At 35.9% G+C, this 19,800-nt stretch overlaps 1 protein-coding gene across 1 annotated transcript in view; it reads right to left on the reverse strand.

Annotated features, from left to right (window-relative positions):
• Positions 1-10,623, reverse strand: part of CYTIP (cytohesin 1 interacting protein) — a 29,421-nt gene extending 18,798 nt beyond the window's left edge. Inside the window, exons 1-3 of the mRNA XM_024243362.3 lie at positions 10,341-10,623; positions 1,227-1,276; positions 912-966 (exon numbers count right to left, since the gene is read on the reverse strand). Of these exons, the coding sequence (XP_024099130.2) occupies positions 912-966; positions 1,227-1,276; positions 10,341-10,514 (279 nt within the window). The 5' untranslated portion in view covers positions 10,515-10,623. The remainder of the gene's footprint in view (positions 1-911; positions 967-1,226; positions 1,277-10,340) is intronic.
• Between the last annotated feature and the right edge of the window lie 9,177 nt (positions 10,624-19,800).

The following is a 19,800-nucleotide window of genomic DNA, read 5'->3' on the forward strand; positions in this document are numbered from 1 at the left end:
TGTGGGGCTGATATCACACCAAAGTTTTCTGAAAGCAGCAGTAAAGCTAAGATCTAAAATCTGATATAGAGTGTAAGAATATGATTATGCAAAACACATCCAAAAGACATGCAAACGTACTATGGAAAAAAAAAGACAGAAATGCTTAAGCTACTACTGTTGCACTTAATTGGGTTAGACTTCATTTGACCTACCTCACCCATTTTACAAATGTGCTCATGAAAAAGCAGACAGCAAATAAGCAATGAAATTCTTAGGCAATTATGCTGAAACTTATAAAGACTTAAAAATTTCCTACAGCATGAGGCAATCTGCAAGTAGAGCCAAATGTTCTCAAGTGTTTCAAATAACAATTATAAAGCATTGTCATTAGGAAAAAAAGCTACAAATTTCTCATTATGTACAATATGAACTCTTTAGTAGCAGAATGTACCAGGAGCTATCCATGAATATATGCATTCCATATACACAGATGTATAGTCTTTCGAGTGTCTCTTGAATGCCAAAGTAAATACTTAAAATCTGATATACAGTATAACAATATGATTATGCAAAACACATTCAAAATGCAAATATATGAAGTACACATCTGTAAAATGTATTTCACTCTCTTATCTAAGACCTAGCTGATACCAACCATTTCTGATCAGTCTGGGACTTAAGGGAAGACTGAAGCAACTAAGCACAAACTGCTGAGCATATTGCAGAGGTTTTGTTATCATCTTCAATGTTTTCTTTCCTTAATGGTACTCAACACAGTGAAAAACTACCCCCAAAACAGCCACACACTGAATAAAAGTCATAGACTCCATCATTCTCTAATCCTAACTTCATTTTTTCTTTGCACATAACATGACACTACCAATGCCACTTTCTTCCTTGGAAGTCTAGAAAATGTGAAAACTGCCCACCTGAATTTCAAATCCAAATGTTTCATTATCCTGCTTCTCCACAGTAACAAGCTTTCTGCAATAAAAATGTATAAAAAAGAAACTGCATGAAAATTAAAGTATCACATTTGGCACAGATTTATCATTAAAAATAACTGTCACAATTAAAAATAACTGACATTTATGTAAATTGTAGTATGTAAGATTCTGTGTGTGTGTCTGTGTGTGTGCGTCTGTGTGTGTGCGTGAGAGAGAGAAAGGGAGAGAAAAAAACAGTCTGGAGAGCTATGTTCCTAAATATTTTTGGAGAGACAAAAAATAATTCAATCTCTTTACCTTTGAGACCAGGAAAAGTCACTTAAAGAACTTGATCTGGTCAAAGCAAGCTGAAAAACACAAAAAGCATATAGTTATCCCAGGGTCTTCAAGATACACTGTAAAATGTTCTAAATCTCTCTCTCTCTGTCTTTCTCTCTCTCTCTCTCTCTCTCTCTCACACACACACACACACAGACACACACACACACACACACAACCTGTTCTTTACCACCTTCTTTGGCCCAGCTCCTGGGAAATTGTTGCATAAAGGCAGCCATTTCCATTCTCTACATTCTCTAGTGATAGCAGACGAGAGTAGGGAGACAGGATTCTAGGCATTCCAATTAAAAGATTGAAAGAGGTTTAGATAGTAATACAACGTGGCAAAAGAGTTAAAATAATGTGGCAAAACTCCAAAGCTTCCAAAGAGAATTTCCTCTCTGGTCTGTATTTAAAACAGCCTCTGAAAGATTAACCATAGCAATTTGTAATCACACTGAAATCCAAAGAAAAACAGCATACGTAGAATGGCATATGAAACCCAAATACTTTATAGTTTTTGGAGATGATGATGAAATGACTGTGTTTACTATAATAATTCAATACGTTACTGTTTTTAGTAGGATAAAATAATCTCTAAACAACCAACTCACACACACAATTCAGGTAAAACCAGGAACTCAAAACCTCATTTCTGCTTATGATTTATTTTTGTAATAGTTTTGGAAGACTAACGTGAAATTTCCAGCCAAGAAAGGAAAGAAACCTCAGAACAGTATCAATGGTATAAATAATATCACCTTCATTCCTCTGCACTTTCGGAAAAGATCATAGAAACATAAGCTTTCAGGACACATTCTGCCACTGTAAACAGAAGCAGCATCAACAAAAGGTGACAACTTATTTTTTAGGAAAATTGCAGCAGGTTTTTGTGTTTTTTTGGTTAGTTTGTTTCTTTGTTCAGGGAATGTTTATTAGCCCTATTCTCAAGTGTTGGTTCAAGGGCCCAAAACATAAGCTACTAGCTAACCCATGGTTTTTAATTGTCAACCTGAAATGGTTGTCATATATAAATGAACACATAAAGTATCAAGAGATCAATGCACAGTCAGTCCAGACAAAGCAAAATAAAATAAGTAAAGGACGAAAACTAGAAGAGGGAAAATATGTAGGAGATATTAATGCTTATGTGACAAGTTACACAAATGAAATGCTTATTAAGACATTCATTAGGAGTGAAGCCTACACCACTGTAGGAATTTTGAATTACCAGGTACCAAATGCCAGCATTTTCACAAATTTCCTGGAATGGACCAGTGTTAAGAATTCAGCCACCAGTCCATAAACTTAATGTAATGGAGAGGTGATCTCTTCTTACCAATTTGCTGTAAATTAATTATATTTTCCTCTTTTGTTAGTTCTGGGCTTCAACTCACTTATATCACAATGGAGACTGAAATAAATTGCTCAGACCCAAAAAGATTCTGTAGTCTTGCTAAAAAGTATCTCTTTTCAATTTATAAGCACTAACTGTGGAATGCCTACAAGGATCGGTATGATTTGTTGTAACCTGATTTTGGACCTCGTATGTACCGTTACCAAGGATAGGGACTATTCATCTGTGTTAGTGGGCCTCCCTGCAGAAGAGAGCCAAAAACTTGATATTTCCAAGCATTTTCAGTCTCTCCCTTATATTGTACTCATATTTTCTTAATCTATTTTTATTATCTTCAGCTGCTTGTTTTCCACCCTTACATCAAATTATATAATGATAAGTAGGGCTTTTTTATTCTTTTTATAAAAGTTTCTTATACCTCCATAAATAAGGGCTTATATTTTTAAAGTATTACTCTTCCTATCAGTATTCATCATATTATTCATATATCCATATAGAGAGAGCTATATACACATATAGATGTATACATATATGTATATATTTATGTGAAATGCATACTGGATCAAATACTTCACATCTGTACATAATCATCTGTGTGATTTGGACCTCTTGGGGAATGTTATGTGTTTTACTTTCTGCCCCAATGCCCAGCACAGGGCCTGGAATAGAATGGAAACTTAAAAATAGAGAAATAGATAAAAATAAATAAACTACTAAACGAAAATGGAAGCAACTGAGGTGGTTGAAGAGCCAAGTTAAATATTCAAGTTCAGGAGAAATATGTAAAGATAGTCTTCAACATTGTCCTTTATTAAATTCAATATCATAGGAAAAACTCAAGGATAATCACTAAAATACATAAAGTAAAATTTAAAAATCTTAAATATGTAGCAAGATTTAAAAATGAAAGAAAACAGACAACTGTATATCCATATGCAGAAGAAAAAAAGTAGACCATACCTCTCACTCTATACAGAAATCAACTGAAAATGAGTAAATGGATCAAAACCTTCATATAAAACCTGAGACAATAAAACTACTGGAAGAAAACATAGGGGAAATGCTTCAGCATATTGGATTGGGAAAAAATTTTATGAATAAGACCTTCAAAAAACAGGCAACGAAAGCAAAAACAAACTAATGGGATTATATTAAACTAAAAAGATTCTGCACAGCAAACAATCAACAGAGTGAAAAGACCACCTGTGGAATGGAAGGAAATATTTGCAAACTACTCATTTATATATCCAGAATATATAATGAACTAAAATACCTCAACGAAAAGAAAAATTAAAAATGGGCAAATGATCTGAACAGACATTCCTCAAAGGAAGACATACAAGACTGGGCGTGGTGGCTCACACCTGTAATCCCAGCACTTTGGGAGGCCGAGAAGGGTGGATCAACTGAGGTCAGGAGTTCAAGACCAGCCTGGCCAACATGGTGAAACCCCGTCCCTACAAAAATACAAAAATTAGCCAGGCATGATGGCAGGTGCCTGTAATCCCAGATACTCGGGAAGCTGAGTTGGAAGAATTGCTTCAACCCGGGCAGTGGAGATTGCAGTGAGCCAAGATCATGCCATTGCACTCCAGCCTGGTGACAGAGTGAGACTCCACCTCAAAAAAAAAAAAAAGAAAAAAGAAAGAAAGAGAAAGAAGACATACAAATGACTAACAAATATATGAAAAAAATGCTCAATATCACTCATCATTGGGGTAATGGAAATTAAAACCACAATGAGGAATCATCTCACACCAGTTAGGATAGCTATTATCAAAATGACAATAAATAATAAATGCTGGTGAGGATAAGGAGAAAAGGGAACTCTCATACACTGTTAGTGGGAATGTAAATTAGTACAGCCACTATGGAGAACAGTATGGAGGTCCCTCAAACAACTACAAATAGAACTACCATATGATCCTGCAATCCCACTACTGGGAATTCATCCAAAGGAAAGGAAATCATTATATCAAAGAGACATCTGTACTCCCATGTTTATTACAGCACTATTCACAATAGCCAAGAGATGGCATCAGCCTAGGTGTCCAACAACAGATGAATGGATAAAGAAAATGTGGTATATATACACCATGGAATACAATTCAGCCATAAAAAAGAATGAAATCCTGTCATTCACAGCAACATGGATTGAACTGGAAGACATTATGTTAAGTGAGATAAGCCAGGAATAGAAAGTTAAACACCACATGTTCTCACTCATATGTGGAAGCTAAAAAAAGTTGATCTCATAGAAGTAAAAAGTAGAACAGAGGATACTAGAGGCTGGGAAGGGTTGGGGGAAGAAATGGATAGGGACACATTTGTTAAAGGATACAAAATTACAGCTAGATAGGAAGAATAAGTTCTAGTGCTCTATACTGTAGGCTAACTATAGTTAACAATAGTATATCATGTACTAGTTTCAAATTGCTAGAAGGAGGATATTCAACAGTCCCAAAACGAAGAAATGATCATTGTGTGAGGGAGATGATGGATATGCTAATTACTCTGATCTGATCACTGTACATTCTATGTATGAAAACATCACTATGTATACCATGAGTATGTGTGATTATACATCAACTAAATAAATACAAATTTTAAAAATCAAAAAATTTTAAATGAAAGAAAACAGACAAGAACAAAAAAAAAATTCAATCCAAAACAAGAAATGTAGACAAAGTACCAACAGAAAATAAAGATAGTAGTGCCATAGTACATAGCTGCTAAGTGGATGAATGGTGGCAATAATTAATAAATTATTAGTAAAATTTTGAGCCTTGTCAATTTTAAATACCCTTTTAGTATGCCAGAAATCAATGCATCTATTAGGAACTTCAAGATTTCACCCAATCTGTCTTTTGAATCAAAAGTCATTCTGGATAGATTCAAATGTAAAATCTTTTAAACCACGGGACAGACCTGAAGCCTCTATAGATATTTCCCCCATCACTCTACTTCTAACCTTTCTATCTAGCTAATTGACTAGTTAAAGATGAAAATATGTGTCTAGCACAACATGAGAAGCATAGCAGATTTTCAATTCCTGTGGACTGACTGATTTGGGTTATCAGCAACACCAAAAGTCAGATTAAGTCAAATTACAAATTAGTTTCCATTCTGTATTAGCTAAGAGGCAGTTTCAAGCACCTAACACTTAAACAAAAAACAATTTAAATAAATTAAGTACCGTCAAATTCTCTGACACGTGCCACGTCTTGACACAAAGCCTACTTGTTTTTGATCTGGGCTGTCAGAGTCAGGTGATGTGGAAAGGAATGTTCCCAGGGTTCGAAACTAGCTCACACACCAAACTACCTGCCTAAAGTGAAATGAAGTGTGTCTAAGGTCTTATCAAGGGTTTTGCATTTTGAAAAAAAAAAAAAAAAGTCTTTCCTGCACCCCTTTCCCTAGGGCGAGCAGCCTTATTCAAGGATCTGACCAGTGGGGTCTATGTTCCCCAGACAGCCCTCCCAGCCAGAGCCTTTTCTAAGGGTTGTAGTGATGGCACCAAAAATCATGAATGAGGAACTGGTGTGCAATTCACAGCATATGCTGGCAACAGCTGTCTTTTATTACACATTATCTAATATGAGAAATCTAGGTTTAGCAATTTGGCAGGCTTGCAAACTACACATTCAATTATGACTGCTGAATAGACAAAGCTTCTTAACTCCTTGCTGGCCATAATACATTGATACCTAGGGTTGGGCTTACGATCACTCTTCTGTTTTTAGTCAGATGACTTAAAAGATCAGGCATTAATATTCAAAATTTAATTTCTTCTGCCCTGCAGTGATTCCACACATTCATCTTCAGTGGGAAACCAAGACCAAATACCTCAGCTGTCAATTTCTGAAAGATAGGAGTAATTGGCAGCTCAGCCAGATAGCCAGCCCTCCTTAGAGAAGCTCAAAGTTCAACACTGTAGCCACTTCTGGGTTACAGAGGTTCCTTCCTCCTGGTCCCCACTCTATATACTCATCTCCTGAAAGTGTTGGGGAGGGTGCTGGGGAGAGGTTACTGATTCAAGAGTGAGGTTTTTTGTCACTGTTATTTGTTTCAAAGGCCCCAAAATTATGTGCTCTGCTCCCTTTCCAGTCCCCTGCCTCACTCCCCAATTCTTCCATGCAACTCCCACCCCCTTTTAAGTAAGGAGCATTAGGATATCAACGCTCCACAGACTATTCAAAGATGCAACAAAATAATGGAGCTGAACTTAATTTCCTAATGTTAAGTGCCCGGAGAAACCGAAATACAATACCGCCATTTCCAAGTGAGGTCTGATTGTAGGCTCACAGACTCTTCAAGAAAAATTATTGGATATTGACCATGCATGCCACAATATGGATTAAAGAATAATTTTCAAAGTCTTTTGTAGTGAAATTAGCACAGTTTTCTACCTAAAATTGTCATGAGGTGATTAAAATCCTTTGGTGTAGTTCAGGACAATTGGGAGTTACGGCACCTGATGGGTGTGTGGCCAGACACACCGTGAAAGTTGCTGCAGGGCAGAGCCCAGCCCAGCAGTGTACACATCCCAGAGCAGAGCACACATTCCCTATCTGAACTTGTAGATGAAATCAGCCTGTCAAAAGTTGCCTATTTAGCAATAATGTGATAACTAAAAGAAAATTAGGAAAAGAGAGTCAGTCTGTGGTACCACTGAAGTTTGTGGACTTGTTTGTCAGGTCCCTGGTTCTCACTATAGCATTCTGTAAAAACTGCTTTCCAAAAGCAACGTACTACAGTTATGAAAGTGGGTGTAAGACAATCACTACTTCTTTGGCATCATTGATAGATACTGTCCTTAATCCTCCTGTCTCCTTCCTACTGAGCTTTCCATTGCAAAGATTTTTTTATCTTTTGTCCTAAAACTATGTTCACAAGTAGAAGCCATACTGGGGTGTCTGACACTCCTATCAGTACAGGTAGTGAGATAATATGCACACAGGGAAATCTATTTTTAAATAATTCTGAATGTAAACACCCAATTGATTCTGAAGACTAATTTGAAACTACAAGCCAACCAGATATAGCTTTGCAGAAACCAAAGCCAACAACAACAAGAAGTATGAGCTGTTGACGTCAGCCCTGAAAGTGTTGAAAATAACAGTAGGCAGAGAAACACCTGCTCATGTGATTGCCTCACAAGGATCTTGTTGCCTGCAATTTAGTCAGTGCCAAATGGGTGATTATTCTCTAAAAACCAGTTAAAGGAAATGAACATCCATTTGGAAGATTGTGAAATGTTGGGATAAACTTGCATCAAGTCTCATTGATGATAATTGTACGGAATCAGAACTATCATGTACAAGAAGTTTTGTTTTGCTATTTTTTAAAGCAATTCTCACAACAGTAAGAAAAAGCTGTTTGAATATGGAAAGTCTACCACATGAAAGAATTTGAGAGAAGGGGAATGAGAAGACCTAGAAAATATGAGAACATCTGCATAAATTAATTAGTATGGGGATGTGTGTGTGCCTGTGTGCATATGTGTACATGTGCATATGCACACACACACACGTGTATTTCATATGCCAAAATCCCTCTCTTTATCCTCCTCTGATAATCAGCCTCTCCTACTGATTGCCTTCTTTCTGTTCACGCTATCTTCACTCTGGCTTAAAACCAGATGTGACTCCTCCGTCTTCAGTCCCTTTCGTATTAAAGACTTTCAGTCTCCTTTCTGTTCACCCATTTCCTCTTTCTCCAACTACTGCAAAAGTTCCTCCCTCACCACTAGTCTCTACTCACTAATCCACTACATTTCTACAATAAGGTTCCTGAAATCCTCTACTTCTCAAACACATTCAGTGGCCCTCGTGCCGGCTTTTCCAGGGGAAGTTGTCCAAGTGTTCTGTAAAGCAGCCCAGTGCTGAGATCTCCTCTCACCTCCTACACACTAACCAGGTTCTCCTGACACACTTAATATTGTGTTGTTACACAAAAAAGTCCTCCAGGCACCAGGATCTATGCCTCAGCTTCAATTTCTCCCTTGCTCTGGAATACCCTTCAATATCTGGAATACACTCCAATATCTCGAATATCTATTTCCAAGGCTATATTTAAAGATGTTTCACTTGGATGAGAGTATTCATGTTGTTTTACTTTGCAGAAAACCCATTCTTTCTGCTTACTGAATTGTAAACAGTATATGGGTAGGAAACATTCCCTTCTCGTCTTTTTACCTCCTACACTTAGCACAATGTCTGTCTCCTTGTAGGTGCTCAGAAACCATCTATTGCATTGAATTGCATGGGCTAGAGAGTAGACCAAATAAGTAAGGTTGCAGGTATGGAGGACATAGAGGGTGGAAAGTTCCCACCCTGATTGAAAAAGTACCCACAGTCTCCAGCCAAAAAAAAAAAAAAAATCATAGCCTAATCAAGTGAACCATAGTTAGTGTGATAGCTTCATGGCAAATATAAAGACAATCTGACGGCTTTATATCTGAAAACTGAAAAAAGATGTCAGCATTTCTCATGTTGCTTTATCTTCAGACAGGTGGTAGATTGATAAAATGTTCATCATTACATTAAACTTTGTATCATCAAAGCACTTTAGATTGAGAACAACCAATAATCCAAATCATGGAAAATTATGCTCTTATCTTCACTCTGAAAAATATCGAGGAATCCGCTATATACATCACTGAAAAAAGATCATGTCTCTCCCACTATGCCATACCTCTCGAATTCTGAATTTAGAAGGCTTAAGAGAAGCACATGATTGTACATGCAAGACTTAAGCACACAAATTCTTGCTCTATGGCAATTCTAAATATTTTCTGTAGAAATGTTACATCGAAATTCAAATATGTACCTGGGGATTTAGAGCAAGTTGTTTAAAAAAATCCTGAGGAGGTATTATGGTTAAAAAAATTTTTTTTACATGTTAGAAATTGAAGAACGAAAAAATCAAAATAAATTCAGTTAGACATAGATTTTTCCAAATGAGTTTTCATCCCTAGAGACAAACTTTGCAACAAAAATATTAAAATGGCATAATCTAGCATTTAATAAGCACACACTGAATGCCAGTCACTGTGTTAGGCACTGCACAGTTCCTTATTTAACCAACATAAGAACCCAATAAGGGTGGTTCTATTATGAACTCCATTTTAGAAAAAATGAAACTGAAGCTTAGAGAGGCAAGTGGCTTGCTCAAGATCCCACAGACACTAAGTGGTGAGCTGAATTCAATCTGGCACTCATCTATCCAAAAAAAAAATCTTACTTTCCAATAGCCTGAGGTATGTGCCAGCAACCTAGAGCTGAAGATAATTAGTCAACAAAATTTGTCCTCAGAAAAAGTATTTCTTATTTGATTATGAACTGAAATGACCATCAAGGACTGCAAGTAAGGATGGAAGGGAAAGAATCAATGGAGACACAATGGGGAAAAGATAATTAATTCTCACACTGGTTGTATCTATATAAACCAACTTCAAGTTTTTTATGCTCAATGATGTTTATTTTACCTGAGCACTTCTTCAAATAAGAAAAACAATCTTAATTTTTGCCTTGAAAAAAAAAGTTTGATTGTGGTCTGAAATCTTTGGACTGGTTCACCTAGCTCCCTGAGCATCTCACCTCCTTCACCCATAATAATCAGCCAGTAATTCCAAAGCCTCTAAAATATCACTATTAGTATGAAGTCAGACAAACATATCACTCTGCCCTCAAGAGAATGTGAACACTCTAAAGGGTACAAAATAGCAATCATACCTGCTTTCGTCCCCGAGGCAGAGTAGCCACTGTGTCTGCCAGCATTTGAATCCTTCTATTATCATCCATCGTAAGGCTGCCTGTGAGTGTGGAGTAAGAGCTATACGCTGACCCAGTGCAGAAGTCCGCCAAATTGCCATTGCTGCTGTGTTGCAGGAGCCTTTGTAAAGACATTGTGAATAAAGATCACTCCAGCTAGCACATGGTTGAGTGGCCTTGCAGGATGGGGGAAGCTAAAAGTACAACTCTGACAAGTAATCAAAAGTAGCAAAGCAGAAAGAGCCCATGTGACCTCTGTGGTTTGAGGAACTTGTTACACAAACCCTATCTTGCAATTCACTCCCATTTCTCAAAGCTTTTTTTCTTTAAGCTCCTGAGAGAACCTGGAGCTAGTTTTTACAATTTAAAGAAAAATCAACTTATTTTTTCACCTCAAGCAGCCGGAATTCTTACGCTTTTATGTTCTGTGGCAAGTTGCATTCACACCACCATTTGCCATTTTTTCCTTTAGAGAAGAAAGAAAAATGTCCCCAAGTGCTACCATTTGTTTCCCATCCATTCTCTTACTTAACATTAGCATTGCAATGCAGAAGTCAGCACATGAGGACATTCAGTTCTTGTGAATATAGGCAAGAATTGCAGGTGCCGGTCATAATGTTCTCTCTCGAAGTCCTTGTAATACTGTACTTTCCCTGAAGTATACCCTAGATCATTCATGTTCATCAAAAAGACATTATGTCTGCCACTGGGGTTGTAACCATTCAGCATTCTTCTGGTTGTCCTTTTACTACTTTGTCCTTACTGAAATTACCCATGATCTTTACAAAGTACAATGGGAAGGGAAAGCCAGCATATTTAGGGCACAATGTCACCATTTCTTAGACGAGACTTTGCGGCAGCATCAGCAAGTGGTCCCAGGGGAGGAAAGGAGTGGGCCGGAAGGTAACAGGCAAACCAAGGTGGCACCAAGAACGTTGCCTGTTGGTCCCTGCATGTGCATATGGGTCAAGGGCACCATCACCAAGTACTCAAGATCACAGATGCTTTTTTTTTTTTTTCCTTTGGCTGAGGTTGGGGGCAGGTAGTTTTGAGAGAACTGGTTTCAGTGGAGGAGTAGGGGAGGCAAGTAAAAGGAAGAATCGAAACAAAAGTCAAAAAGAGAAGTTTTATATGGCACAAAAAGTCAAATGTGCTTTTTAAAATCTCTGAAGATCAATACTAGCATTTAAAAGAGTTAGCAAATCTTTGAACTAAAATGGAATGTGTGTGTACTGGAAGTGAAGATGAATTCAACTCAAGCAGAAATTGCCAAATATAAATAGTAAAATCTGAATTAATAGTGCTTCAAAAGTTGAAGCCAATTGTAGATTTTAAAAACTCTGTCACAGCATGACTCATTATACTGGAATTGAATTTTCACATGGACAAAGTAATATCACCAAAAACATATAACGGTCTAAATCGGGAATTAAAAACACATATGTTTTCAGAAGCCAGGTGAGCAACATAAACGTGTAAGGCAAAAGGGAGTGGTAAATACCTTGGCAACTAAAGAATACATCAATTATAAAGATATTCACGTAAAATCTATATTTATAGATATGTACAGATATGTATACAGGTATATGGGGGGTGTGTGTATTAGGAAGACAGAGAGAGAGATTGATTTTAAAAACATTTTCAGGCTAAGAGGCACATAAATTAAATCAACACTATTAATGGACGACAGCAGTCCACTGTACCCTAGGAATTTGATAAAGCTAGGTAAATATTTTTAATATTTATTCTTAATATTTTAAAATGCCAAATGGAAATTATACATTTGCTTAATATAAGGCCACCCACTTAGGCCAACTGACTCACCCATTTTTATAAATGACTACTAAAATTGTACCAATTCATTGTTATACTGACCTTAAGCTGATGTAAATCATAGATCATCATTCAATTAAGAAATTGGAAAATAATTTACTTATTACTTAACTCATGAAATGTGTTAACAAGTAAAATTTTTCAAATAATGGGATCCCTGGATACAAAACAAGGGTCAAAAGCAGCTCTGACATCCAGCCAACCCATATCAATATGGTCACACCTGTTAATTACAAATTTTTGACCTAGTCTATTTTTATTGGTCAGTTACCTGTTCTGTCAATGCCTGTGTCATGCCAGTCATTAATATCCTGATCAAAAGTGTCCCTTGTGATAAAGGGTGGAGAAACAGTAATCTTTTAAGGGGAATGTGACTTCCAAAAAACAAATCCTTGACTTACAAAGGTGTTCTACTGTTTAGAACGTCTCTTTTCTTTCAGGATTTACCTCAGGAAAATTATAATAGACCAGACTCTCTTCCCCTTCAGCATCCCGTTTATTTTAGAGAGGTGATTCTGGAAATGAATTGGATCAAGCTACCTAGGTACTCAAAAGATTTCAGGAGTATCTCAATGTTCACAAAATAAAATAAAATAAAAATTATTTTATATTATCTGATTTCATTCTCTGAAATGTCATATCATTCTTTTAGATTCTTCTTTTGAGACTTAATATATTCTAGTTAGGGCAATAGTTAATTGTATACAAACCTGTTTCTCTACTAATGTCCAATTTCCTTGAAAGCAAGGAACATCTTTCATCTTTAAATGTATACTTTATGTCCTACATACAAAAATTGTCCAATAAATGTTAATAAAAAGAGAAAGGTAGATATTAAACAAAATGATTAAACAATAGTGTTCTGTGGTATTAATAAGGAAAAAAATTAATTTGGTTGGAAATGTATGTACTACAAGCTCATATTCCAAAGCACTACAATTTTCACTAAGGGGTGATCTGAGAGATGAGGACAGAGTCTCTTAAAAATACGTCTCATCTGCCATATGCTCTAAAAGCTAATATTTGTTATGTGGGGCAAAGCTCTTATTTGGAACATTTTGTTCATAAATATGCAAATACCCTTGGAAGGAATTAATCTTTAGTACAAATGAGATGAACACTGAGGGCCTACAACATGGAGATTTGGTAGAGTTGGGTGAGAGGAATATACCTAAAGCAAGGAACAGAGAAAGAAAGGTAGAAAGGTTTGCAAGACAAACTGAGCCAACCTTACAATCATCCATGAAAATCTTAGGCAGCTGTAAGAGCGTTGACAAGAGGGTTCCAGTGTCACACTACTTAGATTCAAATCCTAGCTCTGCTGCTTTAAAGGCTATGGACTGAGTTGTGTCCCCCAAAAATTCATACATTAAAGCCCTGAGCTTCAATGTGTCTGTATTTAGAGATAGGGCCTATAAGGAGGTTAATGAATCATTTAAGGTTAAATGAAGTCATAAGGGTAAGGCTCAGATCTGATAAGATTAGTGCCCTCATAGGAAGAGGTGGCCGAGGGCTCTCTCTCCACCATATGAGGACACAGCAAGAAGGCAGCCACCTGCAAGCCAGGGAGAGAGCCCTCACCAGGAATTGAATCTGCCAGCACCTCAATCTTGGACTTCCCAGCATCTAAAACTGTGAGAAAATAAATTTCTACTGTTTAAAGCCACCCAGTCTATGGTATTTTTTATGCTATGGTATTGGTTATGGTGGCTTGAACTGACTAATACACTCTCTAAACCTTAGTGTTCACATATCTAAAACAAAAAAAATTGCAGGAAAAAATAGACAGAGTAGCCCATGAATAGCACATGGTATAAAGTAAGCTATATCTACTGAATTTTGTTTTAAGTAACAAGACTTCAAAAGGAAAAGCTAAAAAAGGAAATAACACGAATTCTATATAAATAGCCCTATTCATTACCAAGTGCCTCTATGTGCAGCAAGGATGCCCTTGCTCACCCTGGAGAAGTATAAAGGCTACACAGTACATGTGAATTCCTTACCATTGAATATCAGGATGTGTTTGAAAACCATCATCAGAGCCAATATCTGAAATTTCTGGATTATTGTAAGACATGGAAGAAGAGTAACTGGTTGCTTAAAAAATGAGACTTCCTCTATGCCTTTCTGATCTTAAGATAGTTGTTGAGTTTTTTGTTTGTTTTATTTTTGCCATTTGCCTTTATTTACACAAGAAGATTTTATCTGGCTTCCTGGAACATCATAGGATTTTGTTTTGTTGTGGTTTGGTTTGCTAATTTGTTTTATTTTGGCCTTTTGCCTTCATTTGGAAGGGAAGTTTTTATTTGGGTCTCTGGAATGATGTAGGAGATGTGTTAAAGTCACACAGACAATATTTGAATATTGTGCCTTTGAATTTATATAAGGTAAATTTAGTTTAGTAAAGTTACTCTCATATATGAGGATCCACTAACTGTGAAAACTGCTCTGTCCTATGTATCACCTTATTTGAGTGATGGAGCTGGGTAGACAGATGTCCTCATCCAACTCAGTGTGGATCATTGGAATTATGAACACTACTCCCCAGAGAGTAATAGCCTTCTTCAGAAAAGGACAAACTAAAAATCTGTACCTAGGACAAGCCCTGAAAAATAGGCAGCTCAGGAAAGGAAACTAACAGAAACAAAGGTCATAAAGACCCTATATTAGAAATCCTAGTGTGATATAAGCCAAATATTGGCTTAGAGTTGTGACATGCATATTTAAAACAGCACAAAGAAAAACTTTGAACCTAATATAAATAATAGGTAGCAATACATCAAATCTATTATGTTTTTAATACAAGTGCAAGGAAACAATTTTCTGATTTATTCAAGTTTAATTCAATCAAATCATGAAGCTATGGGTAGATTGCAATATCATTCAAAGGATTAAGCCACTAAATTCAATTGGGGCTTTAAATAGATTATCTAGATCAGTGTTTCATGAAATAACTCAGTAAGATAATTTCAACATTCTTTTAGATGTAAAAGTAGACACATTCATTCGGTGCACTTATCACATAGAAACATCATTAACTGCATTTTTAAATATTCCATTTGCTACTTTATCTATTTCAGGTTTAGGGGGAGTACTTTGAGCATGTTGGGCGTATGGCAGAGATGGCTCCATGTTGAAGGGTCCATGCTGAAGCTACACAGTAGTATTGGGGCCACTTGGAAGCAGTCAGGATGTGCATAGGTTTTAAAAGGCAGCTTCTCCTGTGGACTTATCCATATATCTATACAAAATGCTCTGTGAATGCAGGTTGTTTGAGTCTTAAGAGATAGTCTATGCAATGATTTTAAAACTGTACTCATGAAAATGTAAAGAGATCCTTTGAATGTCCTGGGAAATAAGGGAAGAAGAAGAAAAAGAAAAAGGCACGAGAGGAGGATTCTGAGACTTTCAGCCCTGACATCAACCATTGTAGTTGTAATTGCTTTGCTTTATATTGTGTTCCCATTCATACCACATGATTTAATTGGGTTAACAAATAAAACTGAATGAAAATACAGGCTCATAGAAAACAGAAATTACTCTTCACATAGAGTGTGAAGAACAGTAGACTATTGAATCCCTCTGTTAAAAAAAAAAAAGTGTCAGCCCTCTAATGAGTTCCCCAATTTCTACAGACTATCACCTTTTTGGAGAGATAAAGCCCTAACAGTAAAAATCCCTTTAAAAAGAAACACAAAGTAACCAGGATAACCAATAGTTAAAGGAACCCTAATGCTGGATTTGTTTAAAATTCATTCAAAACAATCTTTTGTTCATTAACCTATTAACACAAAGGTAGAGAGGGTTTAACTCAACTGGAATGAACAACATTTTTGTACTAAGGGAATTGTTCTATAATATGAAGATGCCTTTCCAAGAAAGATTAAAGCTTTAAGAGAAATATATAATTTGTTGACCACTTATTACCAGGAGTATTTTCCTTCTTTGAGGACTATTGTATTTTTTAAAAAGTAGCTATTTTTATTTTAAAGTTACTTGATTAATAAAATATTTAAGAATATGTCCAATCAAGTATAAATATCAAGATCAAGATATAGAGGCATATAGAGATTTACCTGTCTATATAGAGAGATGGATAGATAATTTTCATTTAGTTTTATTTTTAACCTGATGCATATAAATCTTCATCTTGCTGCCATAACAACCATGAAATAAATGAATTATATTAGCCACACCCAACAGAAATTGGCTTCAGTGAAGAGGGCTGTTTCTATTTGAATATAGGAATAATTTATTTTATTTTATTTATTTATTTATTTACTTATTTGAGACGGAGTCTTGCTCTGTCACCCAGGCTGGAGGGCAGTGGTGCAATCTCGGCTCACTGCAAGCTCTGCCTCCCAAGTTCACGCCATTCTCCTGCCTCAGCCTCCCAAGTAGCTGGGACCACAGGCGCCTGCCACCACGCCCAGCTAATTTTTTTGTATTTTTGGTAGAGACGGGGTTTCACTGTGTTAGCCAGGATGGTCTTGATCTCCTGACCTTGTAATCCACCCACCTCGGCCTCCCAAAGTGCTGGGATTACAGGTGTGAGCCACCACGCCCGGCAGGAATAATTTATTGAAATGAGTTCATTCAAATCTATTTGAGGCAAAGAGCATGACCTTAGGCAATAAAATAAAATCACTAAATTTCTGCATTAAAAAGAAATTAAATTCAATGTAATAGATGTTGATGCTATTAAGATTGATTTTTGCTTTTAAAATTCCAAGTAAGCTGGGAATCGAAGGAAAAATACCTTAACATAATGAAGAGTATCTACCAGAAATACCCACCCAACATTGACCTTAATATTGAAATGTAAATATTTTCATTATTGTAAGAAGGCAGACCATGATGACCATAACCATCATCACTCTTCACAATTTTACAGTATATCACAAACAAAAAATATAGAATTTATAAAGAAACACAATGAAACTGTCAAGTTTGTTGATTATATGGCTTCAAAACTAGATTATCAAGGACAATTCATGAAGAACAAAAACCTGGTAAGAATTTTTCTGAAGTATAGCATTCAAAAGACAACATACAAATATAAAGAAACAAGCTTCTTATACAATAGCAGTTATGTTATATATTTGTTAATATATTATATTATAATATTATCTTATTACAAAAGAACTTACAAGAATGGGAGAAAGACATATCAAAATAGCCAAAAAGTCATAAAACAGAAATGAATTTAGCAAGCATTCTTAAGATGTTATGAAGAAAATTCTAGAGTCCAGACTAAGGAAAGGCATGCCATGTTCTCATATGAGAAGAGCCCATCTTGTAAAGACGTTTATTATTCCCAAATGTTCTAAAACAGTTCACTGCAAGTCAAAATCTCTATAGGTTTTGTGTGTTTGCTTGCTTGTTTATAAAATTTGACACAAGTTCTTACACTCATCTGAAAGAGAAAGTGCACAAGACTAGCCAAGAAAAATCTGAAAATAAAAGAGGTAAGAGATGGGGGTAAGGATGGGCATTGGGAAATCTATCTTTAATATTATATGGGTCAGAACTGTATTGTCAAATAGGAAAGGTCAATAAAAAGAATGTCTATAAATACAATATTATCAAAGAATAGAGACTCCCTAAACCTACACATGCATATGTAGAAATTTATATTTCCAAGAAGTTATTTCAATGTATTAGGAAAAGAATATATCTTCCAATAAATAAGACTGGAACCCATTTGAAAAAAATTAAATCTTAGCTTTTTATGATAATATAATAGTAATTTCCAGGCAGCTTAAGGAGTTAGAAAAGTAAAAATAATTTAAAATCTACAAAAGAATAGCAGAAAATATAGAATATTTAATATAATTAGGTTGGGAATGCTTTTCCTAACAATACATAAGAGCCCAGAAAGCATTAGCAATGTAAAGATGAAAAACTTCTGTTCAATGAAAGCTATAATGTTCATAGGTGAAAGCTAAGTGAAAGATAGCAAGAAATTATTTGTGACAGACAATTGCTCAATGGTTGTAATAGAGTTTTTAAAATTATACTTCTCAACAAAGTATTTTTAAATAGCAAAGGCTAGGAACAGATAATTTACAGGTGAAATACAAATTGTCGATAGATTTATTAAAGGAACTCACCCTAATTAGTAATCAGGAAAGCAAAAACTGAAATAGATACTACTTTTTGCTCATCAAATAAACAAAAATAATAAAGGTTAGTGAAATCCAGTATTGGCAAAATTGCAAGTAAGGGAGCACTTAAACACTTTTGGTAGGAATACAAATCAATAAAGACAGAATAACAGAGGGGTAATTTGACAGTATCAAAATTTTAAATGTGCAACATGTAATGGGTTACACTTTTGACAGTTAATGGTAGTGAATCTTCTTTTAAGAATTGACCCTTAGGGCAGGGTGCAGGGCCTCACACCTGTAATCCCAGCACTTCGGGAGGCCGAGTTGGGTGGATTACCTGAGGTCACGAGTTCGAGACCAGCTTTGCCAACATGGTGAAACCCCATTTCCACTAAAAATACAAAAATTAGCCAGGCGTGGTGGCAGGTGCCTGTAATCCCAGCTACTCAGGAGGCTGAGGCAAGAGAATGGTTTGGACCCAGGAGGCAGAGGTTGCAGTGAGCCATGGTGGAGCCACTGCACTCCAGCCTGGGTGATGGAGCAAGACCCTGTCTCAAGAAAAAAAAAAAAAAAAGAGAGAATTGACCCTATGGAAATACTTCCATATGTGCAAAAAACAGTTCAAGAATGATTCTTGTGGCATTGTTTGTGATTGCAAAAAACCAGAGTTTTAAATTTACAATAATAGGGAACTGGTTAAATAATTTATGGTAATTTAATTCAATGGAATACTTTGCACCTATTGAAAAGTATACAATAAACATTCATATGCTCATAAAGATTTTTAAGACAAAGTGGAGAAAACGGTAGAATAATAGGTATGGTGTGATCCCATTTATATTTTTTCTTAAAGTTCACATACATATATGTACACTAACATGTATAGACATAAAAAAAAGACTAGAAAGATATATACCAGCCTGTTAATAGAATAGTGGTTACTTCTTGAACCATTGTGGGAGAAGACGGGTAGGAAAGTTCAAAGTGTATGCCATATATAGCTTGAATCTTTTATAGTAAGTACTCATTCATGTATTATTTGGTCAACTTTTAAAGTATCAGCAATTCGCAAAGAATTTTAAAAAGCAAATCACATTTAGTTCATAATGTCTTATGGTTTTAAAGGTCCTCATACTTCTGTTTATGCTTACCAATGAGAATTATTGGCTTATCCATTGGCTGTTTGGTATTTGTTTACAGGCTAAGATTTTATTTTGCTTAATGTGATTTTTGTTTTCATTCTTTTAGGCAATTCTTTCATATTTCTTTATCTTTTTTTTTCTCCTCAAAAAGATCTTCTGAAGTCTCCACAAAATAATGTAGCAGCAGAAAGGAGCCATTAACTTTTATGATGGTGAAGGGCATTGGTGTGTTCTTTTGAAATCCACTGTTTCTAAAGTGGCAGTTTTCCAGTGTCTAATTCACTTATTACCCCTACCCTTCTCTACCACACACACAGTCCTATTTCGAAATCCAAA

Source organism: Pongo abelii, chromosome 11 (genome assembly GCF_028885655.2).
Source record: "Pongo abelii isolate AG06213 chromosome 11, NHGRI_mPonAbe1-v2.0_pri, whole genome shotgun sequence".
NCBI classification, from domain to species: Eukaryota; Metazoa; Chordata; class Mammalia; order Primates; family Hominidae; genus Pongo; species Pongo abelii.